Genomic DNA, 21,789 nt, shown 5'->3' on the forward strand with positions numbered 1-21,789 from the left:
TCAAAAATCTGCATTAAAGCATCATAAAGTTGAAGCTGCAATTATGCCAGAATGAATAAGTTCAAAGATAGAGACATCATTCCTGTATATGATATTTAAATGTGCCAAAAAAAGAAAATGCTTTTTAGCATATATACTTGATTTTAAGATACAGACTTTTAAACTTCCCTTACTGGTTGCCTGATGGGTACAGGCCACTGTGGCTGTGTTGGGCATTCAGCCTTCTGTCTATGGCAGTGAGCACTTAATGAAGACAGCTGGCTGATCCCCACGCTAACAGGGCCCCTGCCTCAAGTCCTTTTGTTTCTGTGGAACAGTTAGTTTGCCTGTGATACAAATCCACACTCTCTCACCAGCTAATGCCGGGAGGAAGACAGTCTCTATTTACACACAGCTGAGGATTTCTAACTCGAATTCAGAGATAAACCTGAGAGTAAACTTCTGACGAGTGAGCTAGGAACAGAAAAGCCAAAGCCACAGAAATCACTGTGACGGTCACTGAAACTGTCCCGTCAGAGACCACCATGTTCGCAAAACCACAAGAGTGAGAGGTGACTTAGTAAGAATTTTAAATGTACCTTTTACTTTCTAGGTGGTCGCTGATCATACCTTAGAACAAAAGCAACCCTAGAGACAAGGCAATTTCTCATTTTCAACTAGCAGATGAGAAAATTATTTTTCCCAGTTTGAATATATAAACTTTTAGGGACTTAGAATATATATACTAATACATTGCCATTTATACTATTTATTTAGACATTTTAAGCAATAAAATATGTAATTATATGCTGCACCAGATTTAAATCTGAAAACATCAAATACAAAAATGGACAAAGCAGATAAACCAATTATTTTAATTTCCAACTGTATTTTTTTTTTTTTTTACAAAATTTGTTATTAAAAAGATTATCCTATCTCAGTAACTTTCAAGAAGTTGACTATTTTGAGACTCTAGTTTTTCAAGAGTTCTTCCCCTCTCTAAAATTTATAAGAATCTCTTCTCATAGAAAAAGTAACCTCAAGAATTCCCAATGTCAATTTTCTGTCAAAAATAGAAAGTTTTAGGCCGGGCGCGGTGGCTCATGCCCGTAATCCCAGCACTTTGGGAGGCCAAGGCAGGCAGATCACAAGGTCAGGAGATCAAGACCATCCTGTGAATGGTGAAACTCTGTCTCTACTAAAAATACAAAAAATTAGCCAGAGGTGGTGGCGGGCGCTTGTAGTCCCAGCTACTTGGGAGGCTGAGGCAGGAGAATGGCGTGAACCCAGGAGGTGGAGCTTACAGTGAGCCAAGAGTGCACCACTGCACTCTAGCCTGGGTGACAGCGCGAGACACCGTCTCAAAAACAAAAAAACAAAAAAACAAAAAAACAAAAAAAACAAAGTTTTAGATTTCTTTGCTTTAGGTGAAGCACTGCCCTGTTTGGTTGCTTTGTGGACTTGGGAGGTTGTATATCAGCCTCACCTTGGCAACTAAATTATGGGAGAGTTTGAAAGGCAACAGCCTCCATTCAGCTTAGCAATGGTTGAAACGGATTATATTATGGACAAGGCAAATAAAAGATTTGCTAAAACTACTTTCAAAATAAAGTAATTAAGATCATGTATGATGTATGGGGCTTTGTAGGCACTTCAGTGTTAAGGAAGACTCTCTCTTTTGGGGGAAGTAATGCTTGACTTGCATTAGGGCACATGCTGAATTTTGGTCCTAAGAGTCAAATGAGGCTTTGGCCATTTATCTATAAACAATTATTTATTATTTCAGTGAACATCTGTGGAGCGCCTGATAGGGCTGGCTGACTTGATGTTAAGATGGATGCCTCCCTCATTCTGGGCACCTGTCTGCTTTTGGATTCTATGGACTGCATTCTCCACCTTCCCTCTGCCTCTCAGGTTTCTGCTTCTCAGTCTCCCGCTGGCCATGTGTCCTCTCAGGACCTTAAAATGTTAGCATTGTAGAGCCAGGCTTTGGCTTCTTCTCACTCCAACTCTCCCTTCAATGATTTCCTCCCCTCTCATGGTTTTAAACACCATCAGTGAATTAATGGCTTCCAACTGACATCGTCAATACAGAGACAACCTCTGAGTTTCAGACCTATGTAACAACAACTGCCTATTTACATCACTTGGATGTCATGAGCAAGTTGGCCCAATATGCAGCAAAGTGAACTCTTAAGTATGACCTCTGATTCATTTTTCTTATTTCTTCCATCTTGAGAAATGCCCCGTCCAGTCTTCCATATTCTCAGCAAGCTGGAAGTCACCTTTGATCAACTCTCTCTCACCCCACACCCAATATTTCTTTAAGGATTGTCAATTCTAACATGGAAAATATGTAATTAAGATCCAGCTGGGACTTCAGCAGCCAACCCTAGCTAAACAAAGTCCCCCGTGGATACATAAATACAACAAAAATGCTGCGAAATTTTTATTAAAAAGCAAAATTAAACAGAATGAAAAACCTGCCCTATGGGTGGCTGCCCAGGATGACTCATGTTCTTACAAAAAAAAAAAAAAAAATGTTGCTACCACTTTTGTTAACATGGAGGAGCTTTAAAATTAAATGTAGGCATCAGTTTCCAACAGCTTTGATTTATAATAAAGGAGAGAATAAAAATCTAAATCAAAGACCATTCAGATTAAATTCTCTTATACCCAGAGATTAGGGAAATACGAACAATGTCATTGAATTATTATTAGGAATAGATTATACATCAACATTACCGACTTCTTAAGGGCCAAAATGATAAATGAAGGGCACAGGGCAGATGGATCTGCATAAAGGAATTAACAAAGACTAACGATGTTGGTATATACGCCCGATTATTGACTCAACACAAAGCAGTACCCCAGACTAGGAAAACACATTGACTGACGTCAGTCCATCTGATTTTATCATTCTTTTCCCTAAGCAGGAAGGGCAAGATGTGTCATTACTTAAGTAACAATTGGCAATTACACAAAGGCTAAGGACAAAAAAAAAAAAGTGAGAGCAGCATGGAACATAAAGATGGTATTCTCCCTAATGCAGAGAAACTTATTAATGAAATGACTTGAAATCACAGAATAGATACACTGTGAAATGATATAGCTTGGACATACACACTATAAGAAATCTGATCTTGGGACTCAGTGAAAAAGGTTTTAATAAAATTAGATGATTCCAAGGTGATGCTCTACCCATGGCTGACTAAAGGAATCACCTGGATAAAGTTTAGCCACATGATTTGCCTATTTTACCAACATAAAATGGCACTCTACAAGGAGGACAGCAAGGTGCTCTAAATTGAAGATAAGGTTTTACAAGTTGATTTTGTTGAGACTGACATAAATTTTTTTAAAAAAGGAAATGTATGATGTCAGAAATCCCTTTGAAAAAAACAAAAAAGAAAGTTAATATTATTTTAAAGAAACAGTGGTTATGTGGGGCACCAGGAAACTTAATTCCTATTAAGGCTAACAATTAATTTGCTACATCTCTGTGAGCACATAATTTTCCTTTGTCCTATTCCCCAAATTTAAAGAGGCAAGGGAACTATTTGTCTTGTACTATCATGTCTATGCAGCCAAAGGAGGTCATTGCCTTGCTGAATGAACATTTTTATTAAAGATCTATAAAGCAGGTTCAACCATTTGGGGAACAATATTTCAAGCATGGAAAATCTGCTGAAGGCTTCTGAATGAAAGTCACAAAATAAACACAACAAAGGCAATATTTCACTCAGGGCCATGTCTCCAGTCTCACTTTTTTTTTTCTTTTTTCTTTTTTTTTTTGAGACAGTCTCGCTCTGTCACCCAGGCTGGAGTGCAGTGGCATGATCTTGACCCACTGCAGCCTCCACCTCCTGGGTTCAAGCAATTCTCCTGCCTCAGCCTCCTGAGTAGCTGGGACTACAGGTGTGCACCACCACGCCGGCTAATTTTTGTATTTTTAGTAGAGACAGGGTTTCACCATGTTGGCCAGGATGATCTGGATCTCCCGACCCCATGATCCACTCGCCTCAGCCTCCCAAAGTGCTGGGATCACAGGCGTGAGCCACTGTGCCCAGCCCAGCCTCATCTTATAAAGAGAATTTTTTCACGGGCACCTAAAGATCATTCATCTCTAATGACTAAACTGTTCTCACCAGCAACCTAAAATTCATAAGTAATAGCCTCTCCTTTGAGCACTGCATGAAAATCTGATGGTACCACAAATACCTGAGCAGAAAGGTGTGTGTGTAAGTCAACTCCAGGAGTCTGGGGAGGTGAAAAACAGTTGTAATGCCCATTTGGCTTACAGACGTCCTTTCATTGTAGGCTCACCAATACAGTTTAGAAAGAATTCAGATTTTTTTTTTTTTTTGCCCTATACTGACAGACTAAGAGTATGAAAAGGTAAAGAAACGCATCACTGATACTGAACTTGTCAAGCAGAAAGAGGGAGGGGAAGCAATGAGATCAGAGCAGGTGATGCTGAGAGCAAGACCAGTCTTGTTAAAAAAGCAAAACTCTATACAACTATACGTAACAACAAACATGGAAGAAATCAGAAAAAAAAAAAAAAGATTGACAGATTGGACCACACACACGCACAGTATGAAAAATAAGAAAAATAATAACTTCTATTAGTAAAAAAAAAAAACAAAAAACCTCACTGTTATAAAAAGGGAAACGGCAAACTGAAAAAGGATACTGATGAGATTATAAAAGATTAATATCAATTCTCATGTCTTATAAACCAATAAAATAAAAATTAAACAAAAGAGAGGGACTGAGGATAAAAATAAAGGTAAATAATAAAAGGAGATACTGATGGTTAATGAGTATGGAAAATGTCTAAATTCCATAGAAATAAACCATGTACATTACAAATACTAAGATGTTATATTTGGCTTGTATTGATAGACTCTTAAACACTGTACTATTTGGTGATGATAAGGGGAGAATAAAAGTTTCAGCATAGGCATTTCAGTCACATGTTCCGATGGACAGACACACACACACACACAGAGTATATACAGGAAAAAAGACTGAAGAGATACAATAAACTGGTAACAGGGGTTATCTCTGAGTAATGGGTTGATAGAGGATTTATATTTCCCAGATGATTTCTCATATTTCTTACAAATTATTAGCTTTACTGTTATTATCAGAAACTCATGCTTTTAAAGCAAACCAAGCCTTGAAGATCAGAGTCATGGCAACATAGCCTATGAAATCTCTAGAAATTTTAAAATGAAACAGTCATATGCATATTAGTAAACAGATAAGTGCTTGGTTGGCATTGTGTGCCAAAATTTCAGGTTTTACTAAATCCCTTACGGCCCAACTACACATCTTCCAAGGTTAAAGTCCTGGGGCAGTAGAATGTTACAAACTTTCATGCTGATATCAAGGATGGCACTGGGTTGTATCAGTGATACTCCCAGGAGTATCTCCGGCACACTGGAATATCTACTTAGCCCGTTCTACCCCAGACTGTCTTCTCTGAATTCACTAGTCCGCTTTGTTTATTTTTCCCTATCTACCTTATTGCCAGACTATTAACTTTCAATTCTTTGCATTAACATGCCTGTTTATAAAACCATTGCCTTTATCACCATCCAATTTAGTATCTCATCTAATGAACGAGTTGCAAGATTGAGGGGAGTGGAACTGATATAGCTGAAGTGCAAGGTGAGCAAGTTGCAAACAATTCTCATGTGTGGCTCAAAAAGAGAGACTCTAAATCAAAAAGAGAAAGGTCCTTAAGAGGTTTCCGAGATAATGAAGATACTATGTTTAAAAATGTACATGATGTCATATAGTTTCTCCTTGGAAACCCTCTAAGTTATAAGCTGAGTTTTATTTGTTAAGTCAAAGCCCCATGGGTGATTGTGGGGTGGGAGGCAGAGAAGATAATGAAGGGATGTGCATGAAAATGTTCATGTGATTCATTTTGAAGAGTGGGATTCGGAATGTTGTGTTTTGTTGCCTAAACCCCATGTGCCTACCCTAAACAAACAAGCAGAACACAGCTGCATAAGTACAGTGGTGACTAACCCTTAAGAAATGAAGTCTCTTTGTAACCTAAATCTATATATACACATAGACAGAGATTTAGGGATATTTCCTATCTTCAATAACTCCTAAAGTTGCCCAACAGAAAAGTGAAACTCCTTTCCATCCTTCCTTATAGAATCACTTTTTAAAATACATCAAAGTAGCCACCTGCAAATTCACAGTAAAACAACTTTTGAAGATACAGAAAATAGGTATTTTGGCCAACAGGGCTACATTTGCTACCTAAGCACTTTCAAAGCCTGTAGTCACTGTGTCTCAGTTATTTGTCTCCTTTTCCTCTGTGGCTCATCCTCTTAAGTATCACTTTTAGAGCTCCCACTTCTACCCATCTAAATCAAAATACAATATGAAGTGTTACTGTGGTAGGCAGAATTCTAACCATGGTCTCCTCAAAATTCCAGTCCCCTAGTTATTCAATCAAAAATGAATACTACTATGAAGAGATTTTTAAGCTGTAATTGTCTGAAGTCAGTTGACCTTCAAGTATAGAGATTATCTGAGTGGGGCCTCACCCAGCCAAGTGAGCCTTTTAAAAGCAAGAGTTTTCTCTGGTTGATGGAAGGAGGAACAGTCAGATTTGAAGTGTGAGAATGACCGGATGTGCCCCTGCTGGCTACGAGATCGCAGAGGGCAGCCAGCCTCTAGGAGCTGAAAAGCAGCCTCTTGCTGATAGCCAAGGTGAAGCAGGGAACTCAGTTCTACAAAGGCAATGATCTAAATCTGTCCACAACTGCATGAGCTTGGGAGTGAGTTCTTTCCCAGTCTCCAGATAAGAGCCCAGCTCAACCAACACATTGATTTTGGCCTTATAATACCCTGAGCATTGAGAACCCAGGTAAGCCTGCCCAGACTTCTGCCCTGAAGAACTGTAAGATTAATAAATGCATGTTGTTTAAACCAGTAAATTATGAGTAATTTGTTACTCAGCAATAGAAAACTACTGCAGATATTAGATTGTTTTCTTATGGGTTTTATTTTTAGAGCCTTATTTTTATCAGAAAGGCACTATGTGCTAATTTCCCTACTTTCTTATTCCCTAAACACTTAACAGTTTCTCCTTTCCTTTTCCACAAATTTCTATGACTATGCATGAATATACAAGTGTGCTTTCATCTGTATGTACACACTCTAAAACACAGATGCACATGAAATGACAACATGCAATGTTTTCACCTAATAATGTATCTGATGTATCCTTCCAGTACCAGCACACAAAAGCCCACCTTGCTCTTTGTAACAACTATTTAGTGCTGGGTTATACCCCTGAATCATTATTCACTTAACTAGTCCATTATTGAAGAACAATTTAAATAAGAAAAAACTGGTACCTTTCCATTTGGTGGGTACAAAAGCCATGTTATACTTAAAATTTTCTGTTATTTTATGAGAATATCAATAAGATAAATTCCTTTACATGAATTTGCTGGGCAGAAGGGTAACACATTTGAAATATTCACCAATACTGAAAACCACTAGCCAAAATGGTTACACTAATTCACATCAACCCTTAGATCATGGGAAAGGGACTGCTTTCCCACATCTTTGCTGTCACTGAATTTTATCAATTAAGAAAGGTTTTTGACCGCATGCTAGGTGAATGACACTATCTCTTTCACCTAGGGTGGAGTTCAGTGGCACCATTATAGCTCACGGCAGCCTTGATCTCCCCAGCTCAGGCGATCCTCCCACCTCAGCCTCCTGAGTAGCTGGGAACCACAGGCATGTGCCACCATGCCTGGGTAATTTTGAGAAACTTTGTAGAGATGAAGTCTTGCTATGTCATCTAGGCTCAAACTCCTGGGCTCAAGCAATCCACCTGCCTCAGTCTCCCACAGTGCTGCAATAATAAGTGTGACCACTGTGCCTGGCCACTTTTGTAAATAATTGCAATGACATATCATTTCATGTTTTGTTGGCCATTTTTTCCTTATGTCATGCTATTTGCATCTTTTGCCCATTTTTCTATTGATGCATTCAATATTTCATATCAATTTACACAATTTCTTCATGTAAACTGGCAATCAGTCATGGGCACAAACATTTTTTGTACTTTGATTTCGTCTGAGTTTGTTTTTGATATAGAAATTTTCATTGTAAGAGAGATACACTAGTCTTTTCCCTTTGGGACTTCTGGATTACTTTTCATGCTTAGAATCTTCCTGGACGTGAGAGCCTGTGATTTTCTATGCCTTTTCTTTCTTTTTATTTTTTTTTTCTTTCAATGAGACTGTCCTATTCACTGTTCTTTTAGGAATCTCCGGCTCCCCACAAACACTATTTTGTGAAGACACGCTTCGGAGCACTGTGTATGCCAGTATCCCTTTCTCCCCAGAGCACTCTCTACTGATACATTTGATAGGTACAAACGATGTGTCCGTGATGACTGGCCTGGTTCATGTAATCCCCACCTAAGAAAAGTAGAAAGTGCAGCTTCATCTTTTAGGTTAATAAGTGCTGAAAGATGGAGGTTCTTCCATCTCATTTTGATGGAGATGCCTAGAAAACCTCGCTGGCACTCTGTGTCCAACGCAGGATAGAGAACGTAGCAATAGAAAGGGTGAGGCAAAAGGAGTGGCCGGTGAAGAGGCGCTGCACGTTATCAAGATGTGAGGCCTAGTCCTGTATCGTATTCACATGTTCTTCCTTTTATACAGAAATAGGAATCTATCAGACAGTGATAAATGCCACTTCTCACAGAAAGTCTGACAGGCTTCTACTGCCTCTGAGAGAACAATAACCTGTTGGCTCCATAACATAAAGAAAAACAATGCTGAGTGAGGTGCGGTGGCTCACGCCTATAATCCCAGTACTTTGGGTGGCTGAGGCAGGAGGAATGCTTGAGCCCAGGAGTTTGAGACCAGCCTGGCCAACAGGGCGAAACCGTATCTCTACTAAAAATACAAAAAAAAAAAAAAAAAAAAAAAATTAGCCGGGCATGGTGGCATGGCCTATAATGCCAGCTACTCGGGAGGCTGAGGCACGAGAATCTCTTGAACCTGGGAGGTAGAAGTTGCAGTTAGCTGAGATTGTGCCACTGCACTCCAGCCTGGGCAACAGAGGGAGATTTTGTCTCAAAAACAACAAAAACAAAACACTCTTGGAACCTGAATGACAGGCTTCCCTCTGCCCACTCCTCTGATTAAATTCTAAATTAATATTTACGGAGAAATAACTTAAGCTAAGTCTGTGAGAGAAAAGAAAAATAATTAAAAGGATCATTAAAGTCTTAGCCACATGTTCTGTCTTCTCAATATTAGAAGTGAAGAAAATCACAGCTATAAAAGACTAATCAACAGGCATATAAAGGATGGTGAAATTGCTATAAATACTATAAGGAGGAGTGAAATTAAAATCTTTAAATCACAGAATTATATAGTAAAAAACAGAATCCATCATTCACTTAGCATCTAGCATACACTACTGTGCTGGGTGCCAGAGTGATGTCCCAAGTAAGGTATTTGGCATTGTTTGACCCTCTGTAGGATTTTAATGACAGTGGTGTAATATCAAGCTCAAAAACAGAAATGGTAGTAATAGAAGTAATGTATCCTCATCATGTAGCCTTGGAAATATAATGTTACCACTGCTTACACCCACTCCCTAATTATATCCCTCTCATGCCCTCTCAGAGGTAACTACTATCATGAAATTGGTCTTTAACATTATCATGTTTTCCTTTAGGCTCTTATATTATAAAAATACATAAAATATAATACAATGAATGTATAGAATATAATCATATTGTAGGATAAATATATATCATGTATACATATATATATAAAAATATATCCCTGAACAAAATATTGTATGTAGCATATTAACTTCATATGAAAGGCTTACATAATATTCTTTTGTGACTTGCTTTTGTTGTTCAACAATATATTTGAGCTTCATCCAAGCAAATCTGAGTAGTGTTCATTTGTCTTCTATGTGCACAGTGTGTTTTGGATATAACTATGCCACAATTCATTTATCCATTTTCCAAGTCATAGATCCTTAGGTTACTTCAAATGTTTAGCTATTACAGATAATGCTGCAATGAGTGGTCTAGAACTTGTCTTCATCTGTGTAAGAGCTTCTCCAACTCTAAGGTTTTACCTGGCAGAGGCCTTTCTAGATGTTACTGGTCATTTTACAGTGTCATAATTTTATCTGTTTATCTTTCACCTTTTTACTTTACCACCTTTAATTCCTTTAATTATTTCTACAGAGAAAATAAAATTTCACTCCAAAGGAGCAACTACTTTTCTCTCCCTTCTTCTCCCCAGTGATATAACAGACAACTCCCAATCTGAACTTGAAAGGCCCCTTGAGCTTAAGAACTGCTTTTTGGGTGAGAGTGATAGCCCTGCATTTAAATATGAAGTCAAGATCATCTGAGATCACATGAGAGTCAAATTAAGAGTTTTCACAAGAGTACAGTGAAGTAGGGCTAAGAGCTCATTCTTCTAACCTTCATCCTTCACAATCCTGAAGATACCTTCCTATAACACAGATCCTCCTTAAAACCCTTAAAAGGGCTTCAAAGTCAAACTTCCTCCCACTTCCTGACCTTCCTCTGCCTTTCCATCCTTATGTTCTCTTAATGAAGTACACACATCCCACACTCTAGCCATACACTGAGAATTCCCTTTCTCTCACTCCATCTCTACCAGCCAACAAAGTCTTGCTCATCTTTCAACATCTTGGGCAAATGGCTCCTTTAAAGGCTTCCAGACTTTCTTTATTGGAATTATCCCTTCTCTTCTTTGCATCACCATGGATAGAACTTTGAAAGAAACAAAAACAAAAACAAAAACCCAGCATATAAAGCAGTTATCATTGTCTAGTTTTTACAGTACTGCTCTAACCTTCCTTATAATTCTATAATGTACTTGAGGCCAAAGGCTTTGTCTCTTAAATCTTCATTGTCCCTAAAATGACCATCACAATATATTAGACAAGTTCAATTTTAGGGAGAAATATGCTGAACAGTTCTTAACATTAGTACTTTTCATATGAGTTATCATGTTTACATTTCCCAAGGATATTCCTAACATGAAAACCATGTCTTGTATCATCCAGGCATTTAGAAATGGAGAAAGAAATAATTAAAAAGGGACCCCATATAAAAACGAATTCTATATTTTAGAGTCCAAACAGTTAAATAGAAAGGATAAGATTTGGGCTAACATGTCGCAAAGAACAACTTAGGGATAAAACAACGGGAAAACAAAGATAACATGTGAAGACACACCAAATCTCAAAATGCATTAATTATTTTAAAAACCAACAAATAAAGAAATCAAACAAAACTCAAGAAATGGTAACCAATTACCTGCATGAGCAGAGAGAGGTGAGTGTGGTCGAGGCAATGCTGGTGACTGCCCATTGCCTATTAAGCTTTTCCGGTTGCTTGTTCGGCAACTATCAAAATGAAAGAAAAAACAACGTTTAAAAAGAATACAGCATCGATAATGTTTAAGCATGTTCCAGGTAGACATGGACCAGGTTGAACAACCTATCTGCTCGTGTTATTGTTAAAATTATTACAATTATGCATTCACTAATATTTGAGGGGTGGCTGCCTCTTGAATATCAGAAAATATAATGTATTCATAAAGCACAACACCATCAATATTCCTCACCACCAGTGGAGCAATAATCAAATACCTTCTTCCAGCGCTTGACTGCAAATATGCAACATGCCATACACACAAGTGATAAATTAAGGATTCAAATCAGCAAACCACAGGTAGCGTCTTTGTTGACACAAAATTTCTAATACAAAATTACATGCAATGAAGCGCAATGACGTTAATCATATAATGATGTACTAATTAAAAATCTAATTATTTAGACAAAATTTCTTATTTGTGCCTTTTGTCAACAGAATAGCTGATGCCTAAGATAAATGTATCTCACCACTCATTCATTTTTCATCTTGTATATGGCATTCACAAATTCTTTATTAAGGTAAATGTTCTGGAATCATAAAATCAGATCCCAGTGTATAAAAACAACAGTGATGGTCCTCTTTCACAAGCATGCTAGCTACTGATTTGATCGTGAATACCCAGAGCTTAGAAATAAATTACTACACATGAGCACAGGGCAACAATTTGTTCCTGTTTCTGCTAGTAGGAAGTTATAAAATGGCTAATTTGATTTCAAAGTAACTTTCACAAGCCTTAAAGAATAAGACAAATACAAAACTGGCGGATGGTGAAGTGGACATTATCTTATTTTCATTTGCTTTTCTTCAAAATAGATGGGCACTTCATTCTCTATTAGCAATACAGTAGTCAGAGGAGGGTGATAAAACTCAGCAAGTTACCTCATTTAATTCACCTATAACAAGGTTCAGGGCTCTGTGCCTCTACCCTCCTACACTATGCTGCCCTCAACCACCATTAAGAGTTTATTGCAATACCTTCTTAATGCAGGACAGACCTCTGTTATACCAGATTCCTGAAACAGGAATTTTCACTGGACTTCTAATTTAGGTACAGTGAGATAACATTTCTAAATATTCAAATAATACATTTCAAAACCAAACCCAATTTCTTTCACCAATACGAACTTCGGAGTTATCTTCTCTTAGATGTTTGCTGCTTATTATCATTTGTCAACAGTCCCATATTTATAATTTCTTAAGGTCGGGCTGCATCACTTTGTTTTCCTTAGTGCAGCAATCAGCATTCCCTAGTATTATCTGTGAGTTTAATTAAGATCATGTTTACTCAGCCTTAAAGCAGTTGTTAATAAGAATAGACTTTTGATATTTAATTATGAAGGTGGGTTGGATATTATCAACTCATCTATCAAGAAATGTATGTATTCAACCTATTAAATTCACAATCATTAAATCAGACAGTCTGATTGTTTTTAAAAGATACTGTATATTTAGTGTTAATTCAAATTAATGTCTCCTTTCATTCCAATACAGAAATATTAAATATATTAACTTGCTGTTGCTAATAGAAGAAATTATAAATGACAGATTTATGTCCTGGAAATGTCAGCAAACTTCTTTCAGCAAATTAACTGAAATTCAGGTTGTTATAAAAATGGCTATATTTTTTCATGTTTAGCACTTGATCTACATCATGTATAAAAATCTTTTCAACATATTTATTGTTTATATGTATAAATAAAATTAATAAGAAATGTGTATCAGTGCAAATAGTAATCTAATGAATATCTTAACTAGGTATAAAATATACTGATATACTTAAAACTAAATTTAGAAAATGTTATTTCTTAAAGAAAAACTTAAAAATTTTCTAAGAAATGTATATTACCATACACACTAATGTACATATACTACCACAACAGGCAAAATAGTGAACAATTTAGATTTAAAAAAAAATGAAAATACAAACAACAAACCCTCAAAATTGTATTAGTTATTTCAAGTCTATCAAAAAGGGCTAGAAAAGTGATTTCAAAAATGTGATTCAAAAAAAATCTCAAAAAGAAATGTCTAAATAAAACCCGCAAATAAAATATACTTGTTTGGTCAATATACTAACAGATTTACATTACAGTCATCCTGGGTGCGTCTACTTCTCTATACAGATTTCTAATCTTTATAAATAGATGATTCATTATGAATGCAATGTAGAGTGAAAGAAAACAGGCTACTTCATCTATGAATACATGAGCAAGTTAAAAGAAGAGAAGTTAAAAACAAACTACCTCAGAATTTGAACAGTTTACCATATTTAAGGTATAGGTATATGTTACACAAAACAAATTATCGAAGGTATATCTTATTGATAAATGCCATGAATAACCAAAGCATAACTCATCACTGAAAGAGTCTCCTCTAACCTTTTTTCCTTTCAAAATGAAGCTAGAGATGATATTAAAATTACAACAGACTTGGAACTTTCCGGAATCTCTCTCGACAATGAAATAGAAAGCTTTTAAACATCAAATGTTCCCAAAGTAGCAAAGCCAGTGTTTATATAGTATAGGCTAAGATATATTTCTATATGTACAGGAGATAAATCTCTATACTTATGAAATGGGGTCTTAGCCTTATGAATGAATTTGTTGCTAAAATTTTCAAGGGTAGAGGGACACTTTACATTGCATTTCATTCCCAAATACCTAGGCCTTTATATATATATATCTAAATACTTTTAAAATCCTAGGACCCTACTGAGATATTCTGTAGAAAACCTTTCCAGGGTACAGGAGGGAAAAGTCATCCAATCTCAATACTACCTGCTTCTGGTATATCTGACAGTCACCCAATCTTATTACTCTAAGTATCTGGTTCCCAATAAATGAATTAAAATCTGCACTTAACCCCAACAGTAAGAAAACTCCAATTGAGTTGGAACTGTATCTGCCACCTAGGTTGCCACAGCACCTGGCAATGCCCACACTAATAATAACATTGGTGCAAAACGCTGAGCTGACCCCTGTTCTCCAGGTATCACATACTTTTCTGCCCATGAAAGCAGAGGTTTATGGCACCTGCATGTCAGGCAGCCTCTCCAGGTGTTCACGGCCACGCCTACTCATTTAATCCATTAAGTGATAAAATAGTGGAAACATCTCCACTCAGACAAATTAAAGCCTCCTTCCTTTTCACCAGCACAACTAAGTCAATTCTGCCTTGCTATTTTTTTTTCAAGCAAAGTCACCCAAGGCAAAAACAGGTGATGTGTGACCAGATTAAACATGAATACTACTTCTCCTGTAGCAGGAATCTCTTCTTTATTATTCACCCTTATCCAAGCATTTGAGCTTGTAAAGAGTTATCTCCAGTTTTCATCCTTAGGGACACAGGGACACGCCCGCAAAAATGAAACTAAACAAAAGTTATGAACTCAAGTTGCAACTATTCCATCCCTAAATGCATTCTTTTGACTTCATTCTTCAACAGCTAGAAGCCATCCACCATGCGCATACTGCAATCTGAAAGCTCAATATGAGACTAACCATTTCCCACAAAGTACCTCCTCTCTCAGTTCTCCAGTTGAAGCAGCACATGGAAAAACTTACTTTCCTGTGGATAAGATGCACAGTTTGTTCTCTGAATTTAGAAGGTGACAAATATTGTTGTATTAACATAATGGCACAGAGTCACTACTTGCAAATTCAGAATTTAGGCTGAGAAAACAGTCATATAACAACTTGAGACAATGGCATAAACAATGGATTAGGACAGGAGCTGATGATCACAAGTAAGCATTTATTTTTACTTTCTTCATTTATCTGGAACCTCCTTGGGAAGCTCCTCCTAGGGGCAACTATGAGGCACAGAAAGTTAACTTAGAGCACAAGAAACGCACCTTGCTGACTATAGAATCTGAGAAGAATGGGAAGGGGGAAAGATGTTCTGATGATAGGACCTTGAGGGAGAAGGACTGGCTGCCCCTGAGGGGTAGGAGGTGAGCAGGCATGGACAGAATACTGTGTGTAAGAATGTCACAGCTGAATGGGTGCTTGGGTGGAGATGCTTTGGAGTGACATGAGGTCACCACCAGGAAGTGTTTTATTTGTCTGCATGGTTTTTGCTCAGGCAGGCGAAATGAGGATTGAACAAGGCACCACACCTGCTCCCTGAGTTCACTGTTACCATCGCCAAAACAGTTTCACAAGGAGCTTCTCAATTTCCTAACTGCTGCCAAAAGCACCTCCCATTTGCTAGGAAGATAAAGAGACAGGCCATGCATTTCATCATCTAAGTCAGGCCTGGCTCAGTGTGAGGGACAAAGAGGACTATGGGCTACTAAGATGGAGGCGGGTGGGGAAGGAGGTGTATGTATTTTTGGTTCCAAGTACCCCATTCCATTTCTGCAGAAGTTGTCCTTATGCTCCGTGCTCCATAAGAAAGGCTTGGTGGGACCTGTAAAAGTTTCACATCTGGGTCTGCCACTTGTTTCTTGGCAGAAGAACCTGTTAGCCATCCCCCATCAGGTCTCTAAAAACTGCGAGGCCCACCAGGTTGTGGCCTTTTCCAATTACTCTGAGTAGCTGAAATCTAACTTAATTTTAAATTACATTCACTTTGAGACATAAATTCTGATCATTTCTGACCATGGCAAGAACAATGAAGAGAGGAAACCCCAACAGGCCGTGATTTTTACATTCACAGCTGACTTGAAAGGTCAACATTCAGTAAAACATAAGACTAACCACCATTGAGGGGCAGTAATAATATAGTGAATTGAGTAAGAGGGGCCCCGGTAATTCTGGAAAGCTAGAATTATTACTTTGTCCTGATGAAAATGTGATAAATTTGCACAGGAGACCAATCATAGACCAGAGCTTTACTGTCCATGAACATCTGCTAACTGTTTCCTCACACCTTAAGAGAAGATGATCATATGAATATTTCTTAAACAAAGAAGAAGTCTGAAATGGAAGAAATAGGGCATGACTGGAAGGCAGAAATTGTCTAGCTAATGTGGTACTGCAGAATAAATGTTATAAACTAAGCAGGTTTCTATCTCCATCTCTTCACAATGAAGAGGTTGAAACAGATGAGAGAAATAGTCATAAACTTATTTTTTTTTGGTCTCAAAAATTTAAAAAAATAGAAAAATAATCCAACAATTCCTACCACACTGGAACAAGCAACTGTATCATTTGTCCTATTTGTATGATACTACATACACATACTATATGTATAACCACACTACATGTGTGTGGTTCCACTTTTCACTAGTAGTATCACATAACAGGAAAAACAGAGACTTGAAATTGTACAAAAGAAATTAAGAGTTACCTTTTAGTGGCTTGTTGGGCTTTGTATAGTAGACGATCCCTGGGAATTATTTGATTCTGTAAAGGTATACACATTGTTGTTCTATTGACTAGGTGATTTTAAAACTCTGTAGATGCTTAAGTTAAGTAGAAAACTGGGAGTAATGCAAATGATTCTCATCCATAATAATGTGAATGAATTTTATCTGGTGAAGATACAATTAATGTCCACCCCAAGGAAAGATGAACTCAAATATTTACTATCAATGTCCTATAAGATACTAATTTTGCATCTATGAGCAAATTTGTTTCATAATTCCTGACTATATATGTATATATATTCATATGTGTTTGATTTTAAAAAATCTCTTTGAACCTGTTTTAATATGTTACTGTTGACCTCACTGATATGTTAAACAAAATATTTGATACATGTTCGTTTCATATTTGTATGACGGTCATGTTTTTGACTTTTGGATGAATTATAATTTTGGATGAATATCTATACAGAATTAGATATTCTGTAACTTACTTTTTTTTCACTCAACATTATGTTTTTGAGGTTTAACCATGGCAACATAAATATGGATCTAATTCATTCCTTTTTTAGATTATTCCTTTGAAGCAAATTTTAGGATTCCTAAATGCACTAAAATTATATATCATGGACATTTCTGTTTCCTCTTTGCAACATTAAAGATCTAGAACTCTGTGCATTTGATTGAAAAAGCTTTGAAAAATGTCTTTGACAAGAGGCTATATTTGAAAGAAAAATTATATCATGTTATATCATGCAACATAAAGCAAACATTTCTTAAAATCTTCTTTGGACACTTCTTCCCCAAATCCTGCTTATTGCTGCTTCACCTGGATATCTCTACTTTTGCCTACATTCTGTTGTCTTCTCCCAGAAATAACTGTCTTTCTCATGTAAATCAGTCGACCCTTTCTTTCTAGGCATCCTCAAGTCTACATCTCCACCACTTTTTCTGAATAGCACAAGGCCACACCTGTGCTGGCTGGATAAGCACTATTACTCCTTAGAAGGCAGCAGAGAACAAAGCTGTTCTCTGCCTTTGTCACACACCTTTTGCTACTAATGTGAAGTTAAGAAGTTAAGAAACTCGCTGGGATCATCTTCCTTATGGCCCATGAAATCACGGCTCCTCCCAAGCTTTCATTAATTCCTTCAATAAATTACTTTCTGAGCGCCTAAGATGCTAGGCACTATTCTAAACAAACAAAAGTCTCTGTTCTCAAGGAAGCTTACATTTTGGAGGGAAAAGCAGAAAATGAACATAACGAATTTGTAAAATCTGTGGTACATGAGATAGCGATGGAGGAAAAATAATGCACAAAGTAGACAGAGAGTGCAGGGGTGGGAGTTCACAATTTCAAACAGGTGGTCAGGAAAGGCCTCACTGGGGAGGTAAGAGAGGATAAGATCAGAAAGCAAGGAAGTGAGCATTCAGCAAAAGCAGAGGCCCTGAGGCCGGAGTGTTCTAGGAGCAGCAGGCAGGTGAGCACGGCAGGTGTGCAGAGAGCCAGGGAAGAGTGCCAGCAGAGGATGGTAGAGCCATGGCAGGAGGCAGGTCTGCAGCAGCCGGCAGCCCACAGTGCAGAGTCAGGTTTTTAGCCTGAGTGACAAGGGAAGCTGTTGGAAGGTTCTGAACATAACCTGACTTTTGTTTTTAGAGAATCATTCTGGCTGCTAGATTAAAAGGAGGAAGCAGGAGGACCAGTTAGGATGTCGAATTGATGTGCATATTGAATGCACTCTTATCGCCTGTGATTCTGCTTTCAAATATACTATAGTACTTTAAAAATTAGTTTGTACAAACACAGCCCCAAAATTCAATGTGTTACATCAGTCTGTGCTCTTTTGTACAGCCTCAAAAAACTTGGAGAAATAGCAAGTGATGATGCTGAGGCGACTCAAGCCTGAGTGCCTCAGGCCTTTCCATATTTGTATCAATGTAATGATTCAGGTCATAGTGATCAGGGGGATGTAATTATTGACATTACTGGCTTGATACTTGAACTTAACTTTTCTATTAGCAGAAAACCTCTTCTAAAGGTATTAACTAAATGGGAATGAATGGTTGCCTACACTGCTTTCACCTATGAACCAAAAATTAGGCTAATTTCAATAGCTAGAGAAAGGGATAAGCTTTCAAAAATTCTGAAGAAAGTCAATAGGAAAATAGATATTACCTTATATAGTACTTCCTGGAAATATATCTAATCCATTACGATAAATCCACAGTGAGTTCTGGCCCAATTCTCTGTCTTCATAGAAGAAAAGAGAAACAGCTGAACATGTAGATATTAGAAAAGGCACTATCCAATATAACAAGTATTTCTGGAATGTCTATTCCCATGTACAAAGTACTGTGTGAGATAAGAAAACGAAGCTGTTTCAAAGTGTTTAAAGTATAAAAGGAGAGACAAGACTGATTCACAGATAACTAGACTCTAAGGCAGAATCTGGAAAAGAGATAAAAATTTGCTGAAGTGTGAGATAAATTCCCATTCAGCTTTTAAACACATTTTCATAAACAATATACACTAGAATTTTACAGAACATACTATGCATTGCAGATTATCTATCCATTTCATATAACTTCCCTAAATAATCTCATAATTTCAGTGATCTGCCTGACGAAAATACAGTCACCTGTTGCTTAGCAGAGATACATTTAGAGAAATGCCTCATTAGGTTATTTTGTCCTTGTGCAAACATCACAGAGTGCACTTACACAAACCTAGATGGTAAAGCCTACTGCACACTGAGGCTATACGGGATAGTCTATGGACCCCAGGCTACAAACCTGTGTAGCATGTTACTGTACTGAACACTGGAGGCAACTGCAACACAATGGTATTTGTGTATTGAGAAAAGAAAAATAGCTCAGAGCAGTCAGAGCTACGTGAAATATGCAAAATCTATCAGGCCCAGAGAGGCAGGAGTAGGGACTTCAGTCACGTCCTCACCTTGCCTGGGGGAAAACCGTTTAAAGGCATTTTGTTTCTGACTAGTTGCTTCACTCATTATCTTCATGTTCCTGGAATTTACGACAGAAATGACAATGGATACACAATTAATAGCTTGTGTTATTTTAACATAAATTCTTGGTAAACAATTTAGGAACTACCTCTTCTTTCCCTTTAAAAATCTACCTGTAACTGGTGCTAATTGGAGTGCATATGCACAGCAACTTGAATCTCTGCTCAGGGTTGCAATCCTCAAACTTAGCCCCAGTGAAACTCTCTACGTATCTTAATTTTGCCTTGAACTTCTCCTTTCAGGTTGACAGGATCTAAACACAGATGTACAGTAAAAATACGGCATTGCAATCATGTGGGACCACCTGTGTATATGCGGTCCTTCATATATGTGGTCTGTTGTTGACTGAAATGTTACACTGTGCATGAATGTACATTTTTAACAACTCATTTCTCCTGAGTTATTCTCCATTTTGTGGCTCTATTTCAAAGTTGGACATATCAGCATAGTTATTTCTACGGGGCTAACATGGAGGGCTCTGACGTCACAGTATTAGCACGTGTCATTGGTGGCTGACATTCACCTCGTCGTATTGCAGTAAACCTGGCAAACACAGTATCACTTGGTGGTCATTTACTCAATAACATAACACATAACCTGGGATTGTACATGAAGCTTACAGCCTAGGAGTGGGCTATAAATTTTTTGAGAACAAGGATTATATTTTATGTAACACTGAATCCCTTTGGATACCCAGAAGAACACAGAAAAAAATTACTTGAATAGATATACATTAAATACTTTTGAATGACTGGCTAAATGTGGTCCCTGCCTTCCAGAAGTTTATAATTTAACTTGGAGGACAAACATATAGTCCAATTTATAAGACTAAACTGATCTAAAATGTCATATTATAGTCCAATACTACTGGATTGATCAAGGCAATGTACATAGCTAAGAAAACACAAAGAGCTGATGAAGTCTGTGGTACTGGATGTATGGTATCAAACATCCTACTGGAACAATCGACTTACATATCATTCTGAATAAAACCGCAATGGGATCATCAGTCTAATTAAAAGAGGGAGCAAGACACAATGATCAAAGTCAAGTAGAAGCTGGATATCATGGGATTTGTATGGCTCACGCCAGTAATCCCAACACTTTGGGTGGCCAAGGCAGGAGGGCTCATTGAGGCCGGGAGTCTGAAACCAGATTGGTTAACATAGGGAAACCCCATCTCTATAAAATATTTTAAAAAATAGCTAGGCATGGTAGTGTGTGCCTTAGTCCCAGCTACTCAGGTGGTTGAGGCTGGAGGATAACTTGAGCCTAGGAGTTTGAGATTGCAGTGAGCCATGATCACTCCACTGCATTCCAGCCTGGACAACAGAGCAAGACCCTCTCTAATTTTTTAAAAAAAAAAAAAAAGGTGGGGAAGAAGGAAGGATTTATAGTAGCAGAATAAATCCAACTTTTTTAAATGTTAGAAGTAAAAAGTAATTAATGTGAGAAGGGCCTATATCTCATTGCCTATTAATTTTTTAGTGCAATTTATCTGCAACATGAGTCATAAAAGATACCTGGTCTGCATACCCACCCCAGGGATTCTAGGTCATCGGGGCAGGTCATCTATTTACAGGAAGGACCTCAAGGGCTGGGAGAGTCAATGATGGAGCCGGCTTTTGGATTTAAGATTAGTACAACAGTCCAAAGATCAAAGACACACAATAAAGAATGTTACCATTTGAGATGAAGATGGAAAGAGAGTACTGGAAAGGCCAGGTAATTATCTCTAAGAGCTAAAGGACATGTGCTGTAACTTGGGAAACTTCTCCAGGGGCTGATGTTACCTGAAACGTAGTATAAAGTCATTTAAAACTCACATGGTCTAATCTAGCCTGCCAAGGACAAAGAGCGGCTATGACCAGGCTGGCCCTACCTAGAGCTGGGTTATCAAAGTAGCAAAATTGGGGGAAAGTGGAGGTGGTGGAGCCAGTTTTATAACAGGGGGAAAGGTCAGATCAAAT

General features: G+C 37.7%; 1 protein-coding gene across 24 annotated transcripts in view; it reads right to left on the reverse strand.

Moving 5' to 3' along the window:
* Window positions 1-21,789, reverse strand: part of LOC105475214 (microtubule associated serine/threonine kinase family member 4) — a 577,292-nt gene that overhangs the window by 105,989 nt on the left and 449,514 nt on the right. For all 24 annotated transcript variants that reach the window (XM_011730296.3, XM_011730295.2, XM_071098847.1 and 21 more), the window contains one exon: window positions 11,363-11,451. In XM_011730296.3, the coding sequence (XP_011728598.2) occupies window positions 11,363-11,451 (89 nt within the window). The remainder of the gene's footprint in view (window positions 1-11,362; window positions 11,452-21,789) is intronic.

Source organism: Macaca nemestrina, chromosome 6 (genome assembly GCF_043159975.1).
Source record: "Macaca nemestrina isolate mMacNem1 chromosome 6, mMacNem.hap1, whole genome shotgun sequence".
NCBI classification, from domain to species: domain Eukaryota; kingdom Metazoa; phylum Chordata; class Mammalia; order Primates; family Cercopithecidae; genus Macaca; species Macaca nemestrina.